General features: G+C 41.0%; 1 protein-coding gene and 1 long non-coding RNA gene across 2 annotated transcripts in view; one reads left to right on the top strand and one right to left on the bottom strand.

Annotated features, from left to right (window-relative positions):
• Nucleotides 1-22,864, bottom strand: part of LOC117282246 — a 537,046-nt gene that overhangs the window by 154,543 nt on the left and 359,639 nt on the right. The gene's annotated exons all lie outside the window — the stretch shown is intronic.
• Nucleotides 18,291-22,864, top strand: part of LOC111863630 — a 364,157-nt gene continuing 359,583 nt past the window's right edge. Inside the window, exon 1 of the mRNA XM_023850124.2 lies at nt 18,291-20,409. Within this exon, the coding sequence (XP_023705892.1) occupies nt 20,250-20,409 (160 nt within the window). The 5' untranslated portion in view covers nt 18,291-20,249. The remainder of the gene's footprint in view (nt 20,410-22,864) is intronic.

The following is a 22,864-nucleotide window of genomic DNA, read 5'->3' as shown; positions in this document are numbered from 1 at the left end:
CCGGAGTGTGACAGTTATAGTTCCTGTGTTAAAATCCGTTGCTCGGAAACGGAGAGGGAAAACTCTGCAGAGGAATAGCCACTGTTTAGATCTGTTACCTAGCAACGACTACTGTGAGCAGATATAGAAGACCTTATTTACGTGTTATAATTAGAGTAATCTTGGAAGTGGAATTTTGGAATTAATTATAGTTACGGTCTCTAACTAACTGATACACACGACAATATGTAGTGACACAAAGAACCAATCGTGGAAGTTCACTGACCGGATCCTTTTAAGTTAACCTTTGTTTCCGTGGTCACTTTTCATTTTTCAATATGTACAACTGTTACGAAAGTATGTCCTCCCGGAGTTACTTAATTAACGCTCTATATTCCGAGACAAATTTGGATCAAGTATCAGCATATTCATGGGTTGCGTTCTTACTGAAAGTGACGTATTTGAAAACAGTTGATCTATCTTCTTATTGCTTTTATCGTTCATTTATTGCTAGTGGGGTGGGACTAAGTCCCTTTTACTGCGGCCACTTCTGGCCTATTGTACCAGCCCCAGATGATAGGTGACGGTGATTGTGGAGCAATTGGTAGAATGAAGATTGGCAGGGGAAACCGAAGTTCTCGCAGAAAACCTGCCCCAGAACCACTTTGTCCACCACAAATCCCACTTGACCAGACCCGGGATGGAACTCGGGCCGCCGCGGTGGGAAGCCGGCGACTAACCGCTTGAGCTATGGCGCGGCCATATTTTTATCATAATACTGAAAATCATGCATCCTACTCAACTGTTTATGTCCTATCAAAGATTATACTTGCATGGTGATCCCGTAGGTAGGACTGAGGCAACAGTAATATTTGTTCCAATTTTAAATTGTGTTTTATATTAATTTTTAAAAGGAAATGCAGTTTTTTCGTGTTCTTGCAGTATAGTGCGAAATACATATATAGTGTGCCGTTTGATGGCGGTAACTGAAGATCTACTGTAGTGAGGCACATGAATTTTGTGAACGAGATTAAACATTTTTAAGGCAAAGACATGGTGGGCCATGAATAGGATTTCTGAAACCAAGCTATGTACTCTCCAGTCTTAAATACAAAATGTAACTAGAGTAAAACGCTCCTTGAAGAGCTCGTAGTCGCTGAATTAACAAAAAAAAATCCTCATAATTTATGGAGCCTGAAGGTTTAATACTCGTATTTTTCTTACAAGAACATGTAAATAGTTTTTATCCTGAGCCAGTTTTATCCCGTTACCATCATACTTTAGTTCTTAAATTAGGCCTCCATTTTAATGTTATTGTATAATGTGTGCCTAGATACTAGAAGTGTTATTTTCTCTGCAAGTTTCACGAAAATAATTCTGTTTGAAGTTCTAATATTTCTCATGCGTCGTATGTGATCTGAGCATCCGGTTTTCCTTGCTAAAAAACAAGTAACGCTTAGTTTCATCAGGCCTACTCATTATTCTTTAAGTATATTTATGTAGGAAACGGGAAAGCAATAGATTACGAATTGAAAGGTAGCAGGAATTCCTGGATCGTTGCAGTCGTTGCTATATTTTCGAAACAACAATTATATCACATTTTCGAGCTCCATTCTGGTGGTAAGTGTCTTATATTTTGAATGATATATGATTAACGATTTTAATACATATATTTTGATCGTGTCATCCTAGTAATATATTAACCACGCTTTAGAATATCAAAGGTATTTAACGCAGTGCGTGGGAGCATGTCCATCCGTTAGTTGCTTTATCGTTTTGGGTTTCACACTGTTGTGTGACCTGTTGTAATATCGACGTTTAAACACGACCGTCATCAACTGTGCCTGGCCTCAGTTAATCTGATGTTGGTATAAATAAACGCAAGCCCTCTGTTATGTACCCATTAGCTTTCGAAATATTTAAACCATATTTGCATATTCGTAATTGTATTACCAGTAATGGAGTACTAATGTATGAGACACTTAATTCTAGAATTCGCAACATAAAGCAATTTAAAGAAAGTACTGCCTTGTGTGTGTGTCCGTCCGTCAGTACAAATGCACATGTCCTGCAAAGACTGTGAACTCTATATGACATTCCGTAAATGTGACATGAAATTTTATTTTTAGGACAAGGATCACGCCGAGGAGCAGAATATATCAAATGTACAGTCAATTTAATTCGAAGACCCTGGCCGGTTTGTGTAACTGTGGTGCACATGATTCGTGTTCCCGAAATATGAACCCATTCATGGCTATAGCCTGGTATTAGGATTTCCCGTGCTTTTCCTCAATGTCTCCAGGCGAATGTCGACATAGAAGCTTCAAATCAGTCGCATTCTCTACCTACCAAACTTTGCCTAACCATCGTCCATGACCATTTCCCAGTTTCTAATGAGAATGAACAATTTCTAAACCACACCTGTCAAACCCCCTTTCACTGTCGAGGGCAGAAAAAATGCCGAATACCTTTATACTACGTAGAGACTAGCTAATCGGGATACTGCTCCCTAAGATCAGACAGTGCGGCATTCTACAGCTCGCCCGTGACTTAATGGCCCATAGTATCAGCGCACAGCCTCACTGGCCAGTAGTGATGCCAGCGCAGTCCACTTCGAAACAGCACTCGCTGACAGCAATGCCTTCGCCAGTCCCATTGCTAGCTGTATGGGTTCTTGCGAGCACGCATAGACTACCACGATGTTCCTGGCTGCACTTTCACGCTTTTACGTACGGGATTGAAATTATGACCTGAAAAGAGCACTACATTCTGAGATGGGGTTGATACATCATACGTAGGAGGGACCAGAAGTCAGTAAATTGCAGTTATATGTAATAGCATATGTACATCTTCCCAAGAGATGGAGTTCGAAGGAAAGACCGAATTTTCGAAACATTTTGAATTTCTCACCACGACAAAGCGCGGGCGCACAGCGATTTTTCCTTTATTTCCCTTTTTCAGTTCCCTTCCTATCTTTATTTTTTGTTTGTCTGCTCATTTAACTTCCTTACTTACCGTCCCTATATATTCCTTTCGTTTTCCGCATTCCTTAAAATTTTCTTCTTCCTTTGTTCGCGTGTTTGTCCTTATTTGTTTCTTTTCTCTCTCTCTCTCTTTCGCCTTATCTTAATTTTTTCTTTGTTCCTTTTTGCTTTTTTCTCTCTCCTCTCTTTCTGTCTTTGCTCATTAATTACTTTCTTTATTCTTTCTTGCTCTTCTTCCTCTTTCCTTCCTGCTTGCTCTCTGCACTGTTGCACTGTATAATTATGAGAAGAGACTAAGGGAAATTTGCCGCAGACTACCCGAGATAGCATTCAGCTATTGCGCAGTAATAATTAAAGAAAATTATTGAGCCGTCTAGAAAAGTGTTCTCCCTAATGGAGTGGATGCGAAGGTGTCTGCCTCATGGTTCATTTGTGTACTAGCAGACCTTCCGTAAAGTCCACACACGTTCCAAAACCGATCGGTGATGATCAGTCAACGGATTTCAACTGCTATTGCAGTAGCACGTGTTACCGATGATTACAGACCTCAGTTTTAATCATGGCTTTGCGTTGCACGTGGGGGGAAGTTTGGAAATGAGTATGTGACAGTGGTTGTAGTTGCACTGTGGAAGGGATGGTGACACACTACAATTAGTATCTCGGATAACCCATATGCAGTCTACAATCTTAATCTCATTGCGTGAACTCAGAAAAATTCAGTGCGAGTTTTCTCGATTATGGCAACGAGTAAAGACAAGGAAAGTACCAAGTTTTAGCATTGCACTGAATATAAGCACACATGTACATACGTGTTTAATCGATGTCTGTTAGCAAGATTGACTCTGCCAATAGATTTTAGATTTTTATATCGAATAATGAATAAAGTACAACACGTTAAGTTGGTGAAACGTGTATGTTGATCAGCTGCCTATGTTAACCACATTTACGATTGCAGAAGTAAATAAATGCAATCATAATCTTTAGTTTGATCATTCGTATGACCTGTACACTTACAAACCTCTGGTAATCTAATCTGTTCTTTTGCAAACCTCCCAAATGAACTTTGAAAGTCCCTAAGATAATATCTTACGAATTACACTTGGAAAGTAAGCAGGCTAAGCAGTCTTGTCAGCGACGTTTATTAGTGTAGTGAGAAAAGTGATCGAATTATTGATCGAGCAAATGTATTCAGAATTCCGCAAACCCCATTCTATAGCTTTCGGTTCACTGTGAACTAGGCATTTGAACTATCGCACCCACTGCCTTTCCTGTGCTTGTATGGACTCCTTAAGCATTGTAAATGAAGAACAGTACAGACCACACGACGAGATTCAGCACGCCTTAAGCAATATCAGAATGTGCCATGCCGCCAAGAAGCCCAAAACGGAAATACTCTTTTAACATATTGTCAAATTCATGTCTTAAACACGCAAACTTATTTATTACATAAGATTACTCGCGGGTTACACCCATACTCGGTGATGTATCTGCGAGACAGTTATGTATAGGTATTACTTACTTACTTACTTACTTACTTACTTACTTACTCACTCATTCATGGGACTGAGACCTTCTAGAGGAGCCGCCATTTCTGCAGCTACTCAAGAATTTCCCAGAATTTTATGGAACCCGAAGGTTCATTACCGTGTTCGCAAGAGCTCTCCACTGGTCACTATCCTGAGCCAGATCAATTCAATCCATACCATCGCATCCTATCTATCTAAGATCTATGTTAATATTGTCGACTCACCTACGCCTTGGTCTTCCCAGTGGTCTCTTTCCTTCTGGTTTTCCCACCAATATCCTATATGCATTCCCGCTTCGCTCACATTCGTGCTACACGCCCTGCCCACCTCATCCTCGTTCACTTGATCATTATAATTATAATTGGAGAAGAGTACAAGTTATGAAGCTCCTAATTATGCAGTTTTCCCCAACTTCCTGTCACTTCATCTCTCTTCGGTTCAAATATTCTCCTCAAAGCCTTATTCTCAAAAACACTCAGTCTATGTACCCCCCTTAATGTCAGAGACAAAGTTTCAGACCCAAACACGACCACGGGCAAAATTATAGTTTTGTATAATGTAATTTTTATGTTTTGGGGCAGCAGACGAGAAGACAAAAGGTTGTGGACCGAATGGTTGCAAACATTCCCGAGTTCAATCTCCTCGTAATGTCCTCCTGAATCAGCTGATGTGCCCCGTATAATTTCAATCAAACCTGGGTTTTCTGGACGTTCCTAATGGCATATTCTCTATCAAAGTTGAAAAGGAGTGGCGATAAAGCATATCCTTGTTTTAGGCCATTCTGGACAGGAAATTTATCAGACAAATATTTACCTATACGAACTTTACTATACGTTTCGTTTAAACGCATTTGAATCAGCCTGTCTAGCGATCTAGCGATGAGCCCTTCCAATCATGATGATGAACTTTCAGGTTCCATAAAGAAAACAGAGGAATTCCTGTCTAACTGGACAAAATCGGCTTCAAACAGGATTCTGCTCTGTATAATTCCTTATTAAGGCGAGGAGACACACAACAAATTGAAAGTTTCGGGACATTTCTGAAGTGAGTTAAGTGTAAAACAGACAGTGTGACTTCTAATAAAGGAACATCTCCTTTCAAACATCTGAACACAAACGCTTATCAGCATTTGCGTAACAATTACGTGAAAGAATCCGTTACAAATTATAGTATTCATTCGAAGTAATCGATAATTTCCTCCGCTTATCTCATATTTAAATTCATATATTTCTGGTACCTCAGTCCGTGTTTGTATAATTGTGAGAAGTGTGGGCTGGCCACTGCAAGTACCTTCCATTGTGCACGGTGGCTCAAGCTCTGTATTCAGTAAATGTGCGGTTCAAATCTCGGATGGGCCACCGGCTATCCTGCGTCCCTTCAGGCAAATATCAGGACAGGACCTTAAATGGGCCACGGCCGCTTCCTTCATCGTCCAATAATTCGATTTCCTACGCCGTCGGCGCTCTTCACTGACATCGTTGTTGAATAAGCTACAAAAATATATGTACATAATATGCGCTACTCCATCTCACAGATGAAGCTTAAAGAATAGATTCTTAAATACGTCGTTCACGGTCTCTGGCGACCCTTTTGTTCATTCAGTGAGGATACGTGACGCTGCGCAGAGTGTAATATGCAAAGAGTTCTGTGTGCTAAAACAAAGGGACATTTACTTCTTAAACAGGACGCAAACTAAAGAAAACTTTCCTGCTTTCGTCATAATCGACTAATATTAATATTGATCAGGTGTCGACATGACAGAAATGACTACACTGGTATAATAAGAGCGAAATCTCACTGAACCTGCAATTTTTTTAACCAATGGCTGAAATATAATAGCGGGAGGCTTACTAAATGAAACCCGCAAATGACAAATATCCGTCACATGATACCCAATTAATAACCCCTCTCAACTGTTATTACTTCCGTAACTAACAAACAAGCCAATAATTAATATGATGCAATTTAATGTAGACTTTTTTTCGTAATAAATCTCCGTCCAAGTTTGCGAAGATATAATTAATGAATTTCAAAATAATCCCTCAAGCCGTAGGGAAAGAAGCAGCAGTGGTATTAAAACAGCGAAGTACAAGAGGCAGACATTCTTCTTCTGGAATATATCCGCCATTATATATCATGCGAAGACGGCCATTTTCTTTTGAAGTTCGTCTAATTGTATCTGAAGCATCCAAAGGTCCCCTAAGGCACGAAATGAGCTGCGCTGGCTTTTCGTACATGTCACAAGTCTTAAGAGTAACACGACGTTTCCTAATCTCTGAGCTGGAAGAACGGAAGTAAACACCGGCTAGTTCGACTGCATTAAATTCTACGGAAACTGTCTCTCATCTCTTGGCAGCTTCTGAACGTCTACCTGTTTACCGCTTGAAACTATAGGCACGAGCAAGACATGTTATGTTCTCTTACATCATTGTGTGTTATGCATACTGCATGCTTTATATTCTTACGCAACTGCTTCTCGCAGAGAAATCCTTACAGATTCAGTGTCTTGTCACTTAGTTGGGTACGATCCTTGAACTATAACATTTCTAAAACTATCATCACGTAATATATTGCAAATATATACATATTGTAAACTCGTTACAAAGTAGCGAGCGGAAACAAATAGGTTCCCACGGCTACGTGTTCACGCGTAACAACAGAGGAACTGTTGAAAACGGGGTTTTCTACGCCGTCCGTGCCGAGGGGTTATCTAACGAGGACACCAGCCTCAGTGCCTGGGGTTATGACCCGGTGACCCTGTTCCCGAGGGATATAAATACGGGGACATCGCACTCCAGGTTGGGGAAGTCTCGAATCTGAGACAGCAAAATGTGACCATGAAAACCGCGGGACTCGGACCTGAGAATGACTGCACTGGCAAGGACCAGCAATAATTGTAAACGACAGACCCATCCTCTCGTCAGAGAGGATGTTACATAAGGACTATAACGTCAAATGTTGATTATGAAAATAAGAATTCTGGTCGTGGGTCTCAAGAGGCTTGTCGCGAAAACGAACTGATTGGCGGTAAATCGCCAGTCGTAAAGTAACTTTGAATCTGAGTAAATAGTACTTCAGTGTGGATGAGGGTTCAAATAGCTCCTCCGTAGCCCTGCGAGTCGTAGGCGGCGACGAAAAGGGAACCCAGTGCCTGGGGGTACAACTGGACTACCCTGTTCCTGGGGGACATGAATACGTAACCTGGCCCTCCAGGTTGGAGGAGTCTCGAATTTGAGAGAGTAAAATGTGGTCACGAGTCCCGCGGGGCTCGAGAATGACTGCACTGGCGAGGCCCAACAGCAAGTGTTCATTAGGAAAATACAAATTCTGGCCGTTGGGCGCTAAGACGAACTGATTGGCAGGAAACTTCCAATTGTAAAGTAACTCTGAGTCTGGCTCTGTCTGAGCGAATAGTTAGCTTAAGTCACTCTGTGAAACGAAGATTTAGTGGTGCAGTTGAGTACAGTGGAATAAAGTGAGCAGTCATTTACTTGGAGAACTGCTGCAGTTCAGTCGTTGTGAGTCGTTGCCGTTAGAAGCTGACAGACGAAGCAAGGGGATAATTCGAGAACCGAGGGTAAGGGATACGTCCGCCGTTGGAAGTCACTACCGAGCAATGGCTAGTGAAGACGCGACTGTGGACGCCAGCCTGTGGGTTATAGTGATTTTAGAGTATATTTACTTTCTGTAAGTGGTCAGTAACGGTAGCCGAGCGGTCTAAGGCATGCACTGTCTTCACTCGCTCAGAAGCCGGGATCGTGGGTTCGAATCCCACTCAGGACATGGATGTTTGTGTGCGTTTTTCTGTGTTTGTCTACAGGTAGAGGCCTTGCGACGAGCTGATCACTCGCCCAAGGAGTCCTACCGCATGTGTAAGATCTAGTAAACCGAAGTGAAACGGAGAGTTTCATGGAGATAGGCCTAGGCCCAAATTGGGGCTGTAGCGCCACAGAAAAAAAAAGTGGTCAGTAAGTCTAATTACAAATCCAAACCTTGTCTATAGTCAACCATACACGTGACAATATATACAGTGACATGATGTCTAAAAGCCGGAATAGTTCATTACAAGGCAACGGTTCGGTAAACATATTCCCACAGAAACGAAGGCGGGCAACAATATAACAGCGGTGTTTGTGTGGTCCGCGCCGCGCGCATTGCTGCGTAAGACTGTTGTAAACACATCCCTGCAGCAATGAACCAACATGCAACAATAAGGGAAACGGTGTTTATGTAGGCTGTACCCCGAGGCTACATAAAGGGGATCGCACACTGTTAGAATTAGGACTGAGTGGAGTTCCGGAATTCCAAGTGAGCATTTGTCTCTGGAGTTGGCAGTTGGCAAGAAAAGTAGACTTCATAGTGTGCTACAATGACAGTGAGGCTGTTATGAATCCGTTGCCAGGATAAGACTAGTGAAGACTGAGGAGATTTAGAGTGACCTAACTATTTGTAAAGTGTGTACATCAGCGATAGCGCTGTATTTGCCTGTAGTTCCGAATGATGTGTATAAAATGTCAATAATCCAATCAAAACTCCGTCTATAAGTCACGCATACCCCATGCACGTGATAGTATATGTATATATGGTATATTTAAATCGAGCAGCTGTTACACACTTATCATATGTGTACTTGTCCTATTTATATATTATTAATTTTTCTTCTTTACTTATCTATAATTTTAAACATGGTAATTATACCGACAAGCTTCAGTAAATATAGGGTGAGCGTAAATGATCTTCTATAAATTTCGGAAATGTACTGTGAAACAAGAAGATACTAAAATCCAACTGGGGAGATTCAAAATATTGGGCTAGAAGATTAAGTACTAGAGGATGAATTTCGAATTTCATACATCCTGAGATAATACTGTTGCGTGTTTCCTAGGCAACGCGACAAGAGCTTGTTCGGGTTGTCGGATTTGAACGAATGCCTTTATCGAACAGTCACTTTTACATTCACACTGACAGTTAATCCCCACTTATAGCGCCGTCAGACTTTTCCTCTTCACCGTTACAATTACTTGCACCGCTGACCTTGGTGAAGGTCTTCTGCTAGGAGCTCAACTGTCCTTGGTTCCTTGTCTGATACGAACTCACTCCTGCTAAAGTCGAATACAAACTCACCTGGTCTCAAAGTCAAAGTCAAAGTCACATTTCGACGGACGGTCAGTCACTCAGTAAGTTTTGGTGTCGAGCTCATGACCATATATTAATTGCTGTTTGACAGTTACAGTCGATTTTTCGTGAGGCGCCCTCTCTGACGAGAGGATGGGTCTGTATTTTGTACATGCTGCTGGCTCTTGCCAGCGGAGTATTTTTCGGGTCCGAGTCTCTTGGGATTCGTGACCATATTTTACTGTCTCAGATTTGAGACTTGAAACTGGCCGAAGTTGGACTGTTATAACTCGCCCTCGGACTGAATAGGGAATACCTTGTCGAAGGGTTAATTCCGTCCGCTGATATGCAACGAACGCTGGAATACGTGTCTGCCTCAAACAATTCGTTTGTAACGTGGAAACACTACTGTTAGACTTTCATTTCCGGAGCAATGACTTTCTAGGCTTCGCTTCCTTGGGATTGCTAGCCGTTGAATAGCAATGGATGCGTTCTGATTCCAAATATTCCAGCCCTAGGCGGTACGCCACAATATCTTGTGGAAACACTGCTGAAACACACTTAATGCGTCTTCAGTCTAAACTAACAATCTTCATCGATATAGCGTCGTAACAAGATATATTTTCTTGGATATATGAAGCTATGTTTGATAGTCGTCTATGAATGTATGTTTAAAACATTTCCTGAATATGGCAAGGACACCGTGTTTACTGGTGTTTCAATATTTGATTCCATTATACGTCATGAATTCAATTCGCAATCACATCTCCACTATAGTAGCTGCGTTTATATTTCAGCATTACAAATTACTGCACTGTACTGAAATATTAACAATCCCAGTTCAAGTAATTTGATGTCCAAAAGTACATGTATTGTGACATGCAGACCCACTGTTAGTGAATGCGTTGGCAAACACTTTTCTTTATAGGTGGATTCGTGGAAACCAAGACTAAGTTTCCATGTATGCAGGGATTCAACAGGCATTACCATGGATAAGAGTGATCAACGAACATTTCCTAGGATAGGAATAGCTATATAATTGATCGTTCAGACCAGAAAGAAATCAGTAGTAGTTCAGAGCAGAACAGAGAGGATCAGACCAGATCAGAATGGAGCAAGTTCGACTGAAGAATTATTGTGAGTTATTGTAACCGATTGCGAATACGAGTGATTGTAAAGAAGGTGTCAACAAATCCAACCATCCAATCCTACCATGTTATTATTAGTCACGCAGCCATAAACACATGACAGTATGTAAGCTACAGGTAAAATCAGTTTAGCTATTGTCCACTGACGGATGCATGTCAAATGAAATTAAATATCACAAAATGTTTTGCGTTAACTAATTATAAATATGAAGCATAACTTTGAGGTGTAAATTATTGTCTTAAATGACTATTATTCCTTCGACGCAAATAGTAAATTTTTAATGCTATACACAATCGGTAGGACTTCTTGGATGGGGGATCAGCTTGTCGCAAGGCCGCTACCTACACAGAGAACAATACAAACACAGAAGAAATGCACACAGACATAGATGCCTTGAGTTGGATTTGAACACACGATCCCAGTGTTGGAGCGGGCGAAGACTGTTCATTCCTTAGACCGCGCGGCCACTGTGATCGGCAAACCCCTACTGACTTCGGGCTTTAAACCTTACTCTGGACTTAGCCGCCTTGTATCAAGTGTGTCCAGTTTATCTGCGGTCTGAGCACCGGAGAGGAGACGCACTTCCCACAGTGTGGTAGCCTGATCGCCCGCATGACACTGAGTGCCGGTTAAGCGGTAAATTGTTCACCAGATAGAGGTGCGATACTCGTACCAACTTGTATAGACTTTGACAGCCCACATGAAAGCGGTATTAGACAGGACGTGTACTTAGACACACAGGATATACTTTTTATAACTTACAAGCTAATTAAGTCCACAGCTCAGAGTCCTTGGGCAGCCAATTTTCCCTCAGCTAGAGAACACACTTCAGGATTTTTATAGAACCCAAACATTCACTGTCATACTCGTATTTACAAAAAGTCTCCATTGCTCCTTGTTCTGGGCCAAAAAAATTAAGTCACACCCTCCATCATATAAGATTTATTTTAATATTATCATTATATATATGCCTATATCTTCCATGTGGTCTTTTCTCTTCACGATTATCTAGCTAAAATTTTGTACGCATTCTTCACCTCTACCATGGGTGACAGATGCCCTGCCTATAATTCTGTATTAAATACGAGCTCCTATCTCTTGATGTGATAGGGCAGCACTGTTGCCAGTGCTTGCTGGGAACTAGAACAGAAGCTGTAAGGAGGTTAGTTCATTTGAATTCCTAAGTTACTATAAAAAGATAAAACAGTTCCTTCCACTGTGACTGGTGAAGATTTTTTATTTTAATTCTCCATGCCCTTACATGTTTCGGTCCATAGAGACCACCATCAGAGGGACATCAATACAGTTTGGAAACTACTATATCTAAGCAGATCTAAATCGATTTGAATACAAAACTTTCACTCTAATTTTAATAAATTTATAAAGCTTGTACTAATTCAGACGAAATGCTGACTGTATTAACTGAGTGGAGAGTCGGGTACATTAGCAACAAATATTATACTGTAATATATGAATTCACATAAAGTGCAGTTCAATAGTTTTAAAATGTTTGTTAAGTGTACTGCCTGATGATGGCTTTATAAGCCGAAACATGTAGCACATTGTCATACTACTAAGACCGGTAAATTCATTAGACACAGAAATGTGAATGAGATCTGACAGTTGTGGTGCTGAGAAGGAAACAAAACGAAGAATTTATATCTGGCACATTTCACGTACGTACTGCTAGAAATTAGCCTACGCGCAAAAACAGATCACTGCACACTACAAGTACATCGTATCATAATGTATAGTTCTTTACAGCGTCACCGGAAGAGATGGAAAAGTAACNAACGGATCGCCTCCATCTTCAGGGTAGAAGGAAAAATATAAGAAATCTGCAAGCGAAGAGACCGTGAGAACCGGTAACACCACATATACACGGTGCCAAATCCCAGAAGACTTCATAGTCACCGCCGTGAAAGCCTCAAATCTTACACAGAAGTCAAGTTGTTCGTGTGCATAGCAAGACAGCGTGTTTGAGAGATGACATTTAGCTCAATGTAAAAGCGTTCTCCGATAAACTTCTTACATTATAAGCTCACATTAAAGGAACTTTGTCGCATTATATACTGCAGTTTTAATTGTGAATTTGATGCTGCTGAGAGGCATCTACTAAACAGAATTGCTGCTGCGATATTGTTTAGAAGAGGAACATTATTTGGACCTCAACACGGTCATAGCGAAGCACACAAAATGATCGGATGTTAACATTATCTGCACCACTGTATACATATGTAATAGGCCATTAAACACGGCACAAAATGCCCACCTCAGTCCCAGTGAATAATGAAATAGGGCTCACATCCGTGTGTATTCCAATAAACCACCAGACGAAACTAACAAGCGAAATAAATACAGTCATAACTGCAAATACTTACACTTAAATATGGTGTATTACGCTATATTAGCAGCTCAACTGGATATTTCTGTTACACGAACTGAGGCATAATGTTGTTCCAGGTATACTAAACCTCCTCGCTAGATAAGGCAAAACAATTAATCTCACGCTCCGATCGCTTTGCTGCTACTGAAACGGAACACATTGTTTTTTGTGTAGTTCATAGGCGCAGTGGCAGAAACAAATATTCCTACGCTGGCAGTCACTCTGACACTGGTCACTCTACCACTCGACGACAGTGTGACTAGCGCACAGGAAGCGCTTTCCTGGAACCAGCGGATATACAGATATTCTGTGATATAACGTCATTATTTCAAATTTTGTAGTTTAGTTTACTGAGATGAGTTTCATTATATTACACAGTTCCGTGTCGGTAACACGCCAGATTCTCCCGATATTGAAACCGTTTTCACATATGACTACTGCCACTCACTACACACACGATTTCTGTTACCGCTGGCTTTCTCTTTTTTCCAATTCTGTTTCAGTTTCACATTTCTAGGAAAGGCAAATATACATATATCCCTGTGCTCAACTACGCACTACGCTATGAGAGCGTAAGGGGGAGTGGATGTATAGATCAACGTTCTCTTGACCTCAACAATAGTTGGAGTTGAGTGGTCAGCTTCAAGCCCAGGCCGCTTTACCCCCAAGGGAAAGAGCCCCTCGTACCCACTGGATAGGAGGCTGGGTGTGCCCCAGAACCGGTCTGGACGATATGAAGAAAGAAAAATTCTTCTTCCTATCGGGACTCGAACTCCGAACGCTCGGTCGTCCAGCTCGTAGTCAGTGGCTCTACCGACTACACTATCCCGGCTCAAAGTAAAGTTGCTCCTGTGCGTAACTAATTAAGCAGTATGCCATGAAGACTTATGGGTGAGTGGGTGTATACATTCACGTCACCTTGACCTCTGTACTAATTGGAAGCGAGTGGTCAGCTTCACGCCTGCCGGCTCACCTCAAGAGAAGGAGCCTCGGCACCCATTCGACAGGAAGCTGAGTGGCCCCGAGAGCCGGCTAGGACGCTGTGGAGAAGAGAAAATTCTTGACCTTACCGAGACTCGAATTCCAACATCTGAGCTGTCCAGCCCATAGCCAGTAGCTATACCGACTGAGCCATCGCGCCTTCCTTAAGAATTCTTGCTCGTACCGGGGCTCGAACTCCCAACTCTCGGTCGTCCAGCCCGTAGCCAGTCGCCATGCCGATTGAACAATCGCGGATTTTTCTATTCGTCTGTAACTGCAGATGAGGGTTGTACCTTACTAAGCCTATTTTTCCATTTATATCTAACTTAAACGTATCTTTTCAAACATTTCTTTGTTTCCCTTACATTTCTACAGTTCAGATTTATTGCATGCGATATGGTAAAATAAGAACACAAATTGTGACTCGCAGTCAGTGTTATACATTTATTTAGACCTGAACTAAGGGACAATCATCTGAGAACTTCCCGAAAATCACTGAGCCGCCAGGGAGGCAGAACGTTTTGAAGGAACCCCTCTGAAGACCACATCCCCCCACCCTTTGGCACTACAGCCCCAGTGGCCCTAGGCCTACCTCCATGAACTTCCTGAAGAACACATACCATTTGAAAATGGCAGAGAATAAGAGATAAGATTGCATGTTCTGTGTGCATTATTTCGCTGCTTTCGCTGAATGTTCGGAGCTTCTGATTTTGTAACATACGTACATACACAATACAGAATATTAATATTTTCTTGGCATACTCATAACGAAAGTTCGCAAACACAAAGCCCAATATTTTGACATCTGTAGGTCCATCCGCAGGTAACAAGTCCTGAACCGCTCTTGGAATATTCATGAAATTTGACACTGAGGAGTTTTAATAAAAGTTTTCGGTACGTTACAAGTTTAAATAAAATCGGATAATAAGTATGGCTACATTTACATTAAGACGCACATGCATTGAGCCTTACTCGCCAACGGGGCAAAAAATATTTCAACAAACTTTGTAGAGAAAAATGAAATGCACATTTTACAGTCCAGCCACTCTTCCATAAGTCTTACGATTTTCAGAATAATTAAACAAGAGGGGGAGAGCTCATCAGAATTACTGAGTTACGCCTCCAGATCCGAACTCATGGCATGGCGCTTAATTCTGCTCTGGTACAAATTTAGCTTTGAAAAGCACAATGGCCGCATGTACTCTGCATATACTTACTTCTACCGCACAGACACTAGGACAGTGGGTTCGAACAACATTCGGGTTGTGGACATATATTTGCCATTTTCTTACATTATGTTGTTTTGTGTCGGTACAAGTCTTGCGACCGGCCGAAAAACGGCAAACTTTGCAGAGTATTGGTCTGCCATGACATAGAAGAAGACACGATACGTAAGAAGTAAAAGTGCACTACAGTTATGCGATTAATGACAGAGGGGCTAGAGGAAGCTTGAAACACAACTACTGTTATTACTATTGGCCTCAGATGGTTGTATCTAGACTATTAGGTTGCTGAGGAAACCGTCATGTTACTCGTAAAGTACTTCGTATCTGGGTAGAGTTGCTGTAGACGAAAAGAGATGAGGAAGGAATGGTGTAGAATGGGAACATGGAAAATTAGAAGCAGCAGAGAAAGATAAATTGCCTCTATGTCAAGGATAGGAAAGTGCTGTATATGTTTCATTAAATTGTACTTAAAGGAGGGTGTAGAGAGGGGAATTATTGTATTATGTAAAAGGTGTAGTAATTAAAGAAATATTAGTTGCAGAAAATATGGAATTGCAATAACAAGTTATCTTACAGGCAAATATTTATTCGTGGTTAAATATGAAGTGGAAGATACAGTAAAAAAATATATCATAAAATTATTTATTTGAGCTACAAGGCTCTATCGCACTCATTGAATGAATATATTTTTCATTACACGTGATAAAGACTGGGAGCCGGTATAGCTACTGGCTACTGGCTGGACGACCAAGGGGTTGGAATTCGAGTCTCGGTAGGGTCAAGAATTTTCTCTTTTCCATGTCGTCCAGACCGGGGGTCCACCCAACCTCCCATACAGTAGGTACCGGGGGTCTTTTGCTTGCTGGATAAATAAATAGTAATGTTGTCCCACAACAGGAGCCACATGGTATAAAGGACCGAAAAGTTCAGAAGGTGATATATTTAAAAGACGTGAATACGAAGATACGAATTATGTAATTTGAATTCAATAAATTAAAATGAAAATAAGGAAATCTGAGGGAATGTTCGAAATTGTAATACTAAATGAATGAATATAAATAAACAAAATATTACATCTGAGTTTTAAAGGCTGCGAAAATTTATACTTTGTTATTTTTGAATTTCGAATCCTGTACCCTCGTAGATGGTTACCAACGTTTAGAAACAACCGGATACCTTCATCTTCAGGACACTCTTTGTGTGAAGGTACCTACCGTCTACGTGATATCACAATATTAAAGATCAGAATCTAAATACTCCGCTGCACTGCTACTGCTGGAGTATTTTACGATCAATTTTAATTTTATAATTTGCCACTTTTGAATATTCTGGAAGGAAACTGTAACTGCATCCCGTTTCTGTAAACACGTTTTAGTTAATGCCTATACAACTGAAGTGGTCACCAGAAGTTCGGCTTTATCCACGCGCTTAGAACTTCTGCGGATGGTAAGGACCTCGGATTACAGTTCTGCAGCTGTACGCTCAAGAGGACCGTTCTCGCCAGACATTCCGAGAGTCTCCGCTTGTGGAATGCGCCTTTGAGCGCCACTGTCGGGTTTCTCTTCAACATTCATGGCCAGCTCGTTTTGTCTCACAAAGTCTGTTTACTTAGCTCGGTGCCCTTATCCCACAGGACACCTCTCTATGGTATTAATTTACATTCGGCATTCTTGCGGAATAATATATTTCTGACGTCTCTCTACCTCTAAGATTATCGCTTTATTTAAATAACTACAGAAACAGGTACCATTTTCTTCAGTGTAATGACGGAGATGGAATTAACTTTCGCAATATCAACGCACTTATCATTCATGCAATGGGCAACAATTCTACATATCAACAAAATTGTCCTATATTTGAAACACGCCAAATTATTCAAATAATTATGTAAGATTTCAGGTTTTCAAGAGGGTGACCATGAAGAATGCCGTCATTCTGGCATGTGGCGCGGTGTAGATCTTGTGTGAACCGACCTGCTCACCCTGGTTCCTAGCTAGCGGATTTTTCTATCCTGAAGATGGAGGCGACACGTTCGACCGAAATATCGGTCCACGCAAGATCTACACGGTGCCACATCCCAGCAGACAGAACTCTTCGTATTCAAATAACTGACAGGCTTCTTTCCAAATCCGATAACGGAACGAAAAATAAGAGATCAGAAATTGCAATCACTGTTTGAGCTGTCTCAGACCATACACCCATCATACCTCATGGCAATTGGAGTTCAACCGTAAAGATGGACGCAGCATATTCCTCCGAAATATCGGTGAACTTCTACAAGACTACATGGCGTCGGCGTCACATCCAAGAAGATGGTAGATTTAGTTTTCATATGTTATTTCGACTACGGATTCACCACCCAAAATTTTTCTTAAGGTTATTTCACCGAGTTCTGTGGCGTAGGGATATATATATATATAGCATTTGGATGGTAGAATTTTGATCGGATTATAAAATCGCCGTCCACATTCCTACCTACTGACAATTCGTAATCAGCTACCACAGTCTGCGGCATGTAACTTCTGAAAATGACAAAGTTTAAACAACTTTCATCTTATTCATACAAGTACAAATGATTTCACCATCTGTTAAAATTAGACCATGACAATATACGCAGGCCTATATCGGGGCAGTAAGTTAGACTGCTTTAATACTGAATCACATACAAATCTGCTGTTCTCTTTCGATAATGTAAAATGTAGCGCTTAGGAGACGTCCCGCCGTTAGAATGTGATCGCCGGAAGTATGAATCCTGTCATTAAGCACAAACTTGATGTAATTTTCAACACGCTGGAGCGTTAGACCAAACGAGAAGCCGTTGTAAGGACTGCTGAACGCTGTGGTTTTCTCCGCGCAGCGCCGAGGCGCGTCGTCACCGCCGCTGCAGGTGGCGGGCGGCATGGCTTATCGGCGGACGTCGCGGTAGTAGGCTCCCAAACTTGACTCGCGTCACGTCGCGTCTACAACACAAGCTGCTGTCTGCGCCCCTGGGGCGCTATTGCTTCCCACCGCGCATGTGACGTTTCCAACTAGTTTGGCATTAAGAGTGACGTTTCGTATTATTCTGAATGTAAGTCAAATGTTGCTACACGACTCACCTGAGTTTCGTTTACTACGTGCGGTTTCGAGAATAATGCTGGCTTCAGTGTTTAAGACTGTTGTGTAAAGCATGCTGTGTAAAGAAATAATGCAAGAAGATTCTGGAAAGTGACGCGAAATAGGTGCAAAAAAAGACGAAACGAATAGAAAAATGATGTAGTAATATCGAAATGCTCGTTTCGGGAACGTTCGGGCACTGCGCCAAAATTGAAAACCAATAAATGAACAAGAGCCTAAAATCAATAAGTGATAACTTTTCAGCGTGCCAAAACTTCATACGGAACTACCATCCGATAACATTAATAGCTTTTCCAGTTATTACAGTGTTTTATATATATTTGATAGCAAATGTCTTTATCGGATGTTCGTGTTTTCTCGAAGAAACTTTGTCCGTTTTCTGTCTCAGAGGCCGTGTGCAAGTTCACCGTTCTAAGTCGGCGTACTGAGCTACGAGTTGTATGCGTGTGAGTTTGTGTGATTTTTAGTTTCCCCGAACCAGAAAATGGATTTGGGTAGTTTCACGAGATGAACATGTATACATAATTTTATTTATACGTATAAAGTGTAAGTGTTGATTAGTGCATTGGTGCATCTGCTCAACAGCTAGACACTATCTTCCCTCCTTATGCTACACTGAAAGAAAGTACTGAAGCTGGAAAACAATTTATTTGTTAATTTTTTCTTCTAACGGCAACGAAACATCAGACTTGCCTTCTCCCAAGGAGTTGCTTCCGTCACTAGAGGCAACAGCTGCTGCTGCCGGTAAAAAATCCATAAGATAAATAAAAAATATACGAGAAGGGGACGAATATAAATAAGAAATTTATAAAGAAAAAACTGGAGGAAGTAGCCAAAGATGATGTTTGGCTGCTGCTCAAGTTCTTAACGCGTGTGACAGAGATGGTTACGGATGCCGATGCAGGCAAGTCTCATAAGTTCTAGATTTAATGAGGACGGCTGCTCTCACAACTCTCGTTTCCGCTGTGTCCTCGCCCTAAGAGTGGGCGCGCTGTTTGTCGACAACACTCAACTTCCGGTTTGTTTATTCCGAGAGAGGCCCAGAGGCTCCATACATTCTTATATCTTCACACAAATTTTCTGGCTTTATGAGGCAAATATAAATCTTTGTAACTGGTGTCAATATAGTTGCATTATATGTGCACAGTCTTCTGTTATGCGGGCGGATTTCAAGTGATCTAACAGCAACATAGAATATGTGCTTTCTATTGAAAGGCCTACTTTCGAATGGCTTTCGTAAAACGTAAGGGAAACAAACGTTTCAATGACCCGTAAGAAATCTTAGTTTCTCGGAACAGTGTGTTGACCTCTAAGGACCGATAAATTTACCATTATTCCAATGAGCCATAAATATTCCAGCTGAGATTTCTAGACTGTGTCATGTAAGCGTGTATTAAGTGAAATAGGAGCAATTCATAACGCCTTGAGGATAATAAACAAAACGTCACCATTCTAACTGAGCTAAAAATCACAATAAAGTCTAAAAACCTGAAAGGTTACAGAATACTTCACTAAACTAAGGCGAATTATCACGTGTGAAAGAAGTTTTGAGTTGAACTTGGACTGACCTCAGTTATATATTTCTTTGTGACAAGTGACTCTCTCTCTCAAAAATACACACAAACATATTACATCCTTTTTCTATTAAATAATCGCTTCCTGTGGATAAATGTTTCTACACAAGATCATGACTAAGTCTGTTACAATCTGCTAGCGTAAGCCAAAACTGCAAACAAGGCCGTGGTGAAGGCATTCCGCACCCTAGAGATTTGTTTGCTCGCCCCCAATGTATCTGGGGGCTCGGACCATTACTTCGGGCATCGACACGAAGAAGTCGAGGAATACACCGACCGCCATGGTCCAATGGGCGCTCTCCAGAACACTTTCCCTACTTGGCGTCGCCATTTTGGTACACCTCATTGTGATGACTTCAGTAGCCGAGAAAGGTAAGATGCGAATATTGACTTCTATGTTAAGCAGCTGCCACATTTACAAGTAGATCTATATTCTAAATGTGAAATAGCTAAACTATTTCGGGATTGACTTGATAAATGACTCTAGCGTTAAGAAATTAAACACAATTTGATCAATTCCGTCTACGGTCGGAAGGATATTCATATAACATAGTGTATTATAATGACTGTCTTAACTTTTACGTTTTCTACCATGAAGATGAAAATAGTTCATTCCAGGTATTAGACCGCACTCTCTTCATATTGACACCTTACAGTGCTTAGAAGAATTTACTCAGCATGACACGATAACGAAACAATAGCTAGAAGTACTTTCCATACAGCAAATAAATAGAAATTAAATCTGCTTAAACATGTGTTGGGAGCATGCGGTAGTGTAGTTGGTTGAGGCACTATGCCACAAGCTGACAGGTCGCGGCTTCGATGTCCGATGAGCTCACTGAAATTTTCAATTGACCTAATCCTTCCAGCCTCATTATGACCCTCTAAAAGAAATGAGTGCCAGGAATCTTCCTTGGGGGTAAAGGGCGATATTAAGAATTGTCAAGTGAAGCGTTGCCGCTCTACAAGACACTTCTTGAAATAAATTTACGGTTACAGAATTTAAATTCTTTAAATTACACAAGACAATTGTGTTGCAAAGTTTACAGAAATTAGATCAATTATAGGAGATAGAGAAAGACTTAAATACCTGATCCTGCCTAACCTTGAGGTTTTATTATGCATCAGAAACTACACACTTCAATGCCACAGGATTCTACGCACTTACAGGGGACTTATACGCAGCCAGCTGGCAACTATCAACAACTATCCAGCAATTCTACAAGAATATATGTTCATTACTTACATCTATGCACATTACACTGTGTAAAATACATTTTGAATGCGTAAAATACAATCCATTACTTGATAAGTTTAAGTTTGATATTAACCGCCGCTGTCGGTGTCAAGACAATATTGCATAGATGACAGGATGATTAATGCATTCGGAAGAGTTGGTGGGATGAGAATTGGCGGGGGGAACCGAAGTACTAGAAGAAAATTCGCTCTAGTGCCACCTTGAACACCAGAAATTCCACATGACTTGACATACTCTCGAGCCTGGGTCACAGGAGTGGAAAGCCGGTGGCTAACCGCCTGAGTTGTTTCAGGCCCATTATTTAATTTTATATTAATAATCTCCCCTTTAATTTAGCCACTTAGTTTACAGTAGTAATCATACGTACCAGCTGTATCAAAGAAAGAGCCATTTTCCCGTAGCGCTCATTTATGGGTTTCGTAAGAATCTTTTAAGAAAGAGCGATTGTTCTCCCGTACAGCGTTAAATAACTGATCCTTACAAGTGAGGTTCAGTACGCTTTCTTAGCGGCAGGAACTGAATTTGGTAATACTAGATAATCTTCACGCTTCTAGTGGTTCTACTGAACATCCTTTATTAAATTACCATATCAGTTCTAAGTTCGATTAATTTAACAAATCTTTATTTCTTTATATGTTTCCATGATTGTTTGTAAGTCTGATTATTTAAAAACAAAGAGAGTAATGTTGAAATATCAAAAAACTGTAGGATAACTTATTTTCTGTAATCATTGTCTTAATTTTTATGATAAAGGCTCCTTCATTATATGAAACCTGTTACGCGGGACAAGTCCAACTGTTTCGAATATATCTGATACACACAGCTGGACACGTTTCTGTCATCAAATGTAAGGAATGAAAAGACCCTACTCAACTGTGTCCTTTAGAAAAACCAGTCTCGATCACGATCCAGCCCAAAACAACCTCAAAGTAAACAACCATCATGGACACAGCAAAAGTAAAGCTATCCCTATAACAGGGCCTGAAGGCGCATAGGGTTGTGAGACGTCGAGGCTCCAACATTATCTAGACAATCGGCTCACAGATGGCGGCAATATTGTTAAAATGACGCCCCGCTAGACCTTTACCCCTAGGAAGATTCCTTGTACTCATTTCTGTTACAGGCTGAGTCGACCCATTGGGCCTGGGAAAATTGGGTCAATTGACAAACCCATGGCAACCGTTTTCTACTCGCGGGACACCATGAAGTATCCATGACTCAGCACGGCACACCAAAATGTTATTCCCTTCAAAAACGATTGATATCAGACAATTAATATAAATACGTAAAGTGATCAACTTATTACTATAATATTATTATATTGTTATTTTACTATCATTAAACAGAAATCGAGTCGTGCATTTATTAACAATTAATGAACTTCAATTCACTGTAGAGTGTAGAAAATACACTTCTATTACTATTAAAGTAAATACAGTAATTCTACTCATACCTTCAATGTGATACTTGCGCCTGCGTAGCTGCACACAGGCGACTGATCCGTGGTGGAATCGTTGACAACGCAAGTCTCATTTCTTCATCGATGGATTTGAGCTGCTCCCTCTTTGA

Source organism: Cryptotermes secundus, unplaced genomic scaffold (assembly GCF_002891405.2).
Source record: "Cryptotermes secundus unplaced genomic scaffold, Csec_1.0 scaffold99, whole genome shotgun sequence".
Lineage (NCBI taxonomy): Eukaryota > Metazoa > Arthropoda > Insecta > Blattodea > Kalotermitidae > Cryptotermes > Cryptotermes secundus.
Note: the sequence above shows the minus strand (reverse complement) of the source record. Positions and strands in the feature narration are given on the sequence as shown.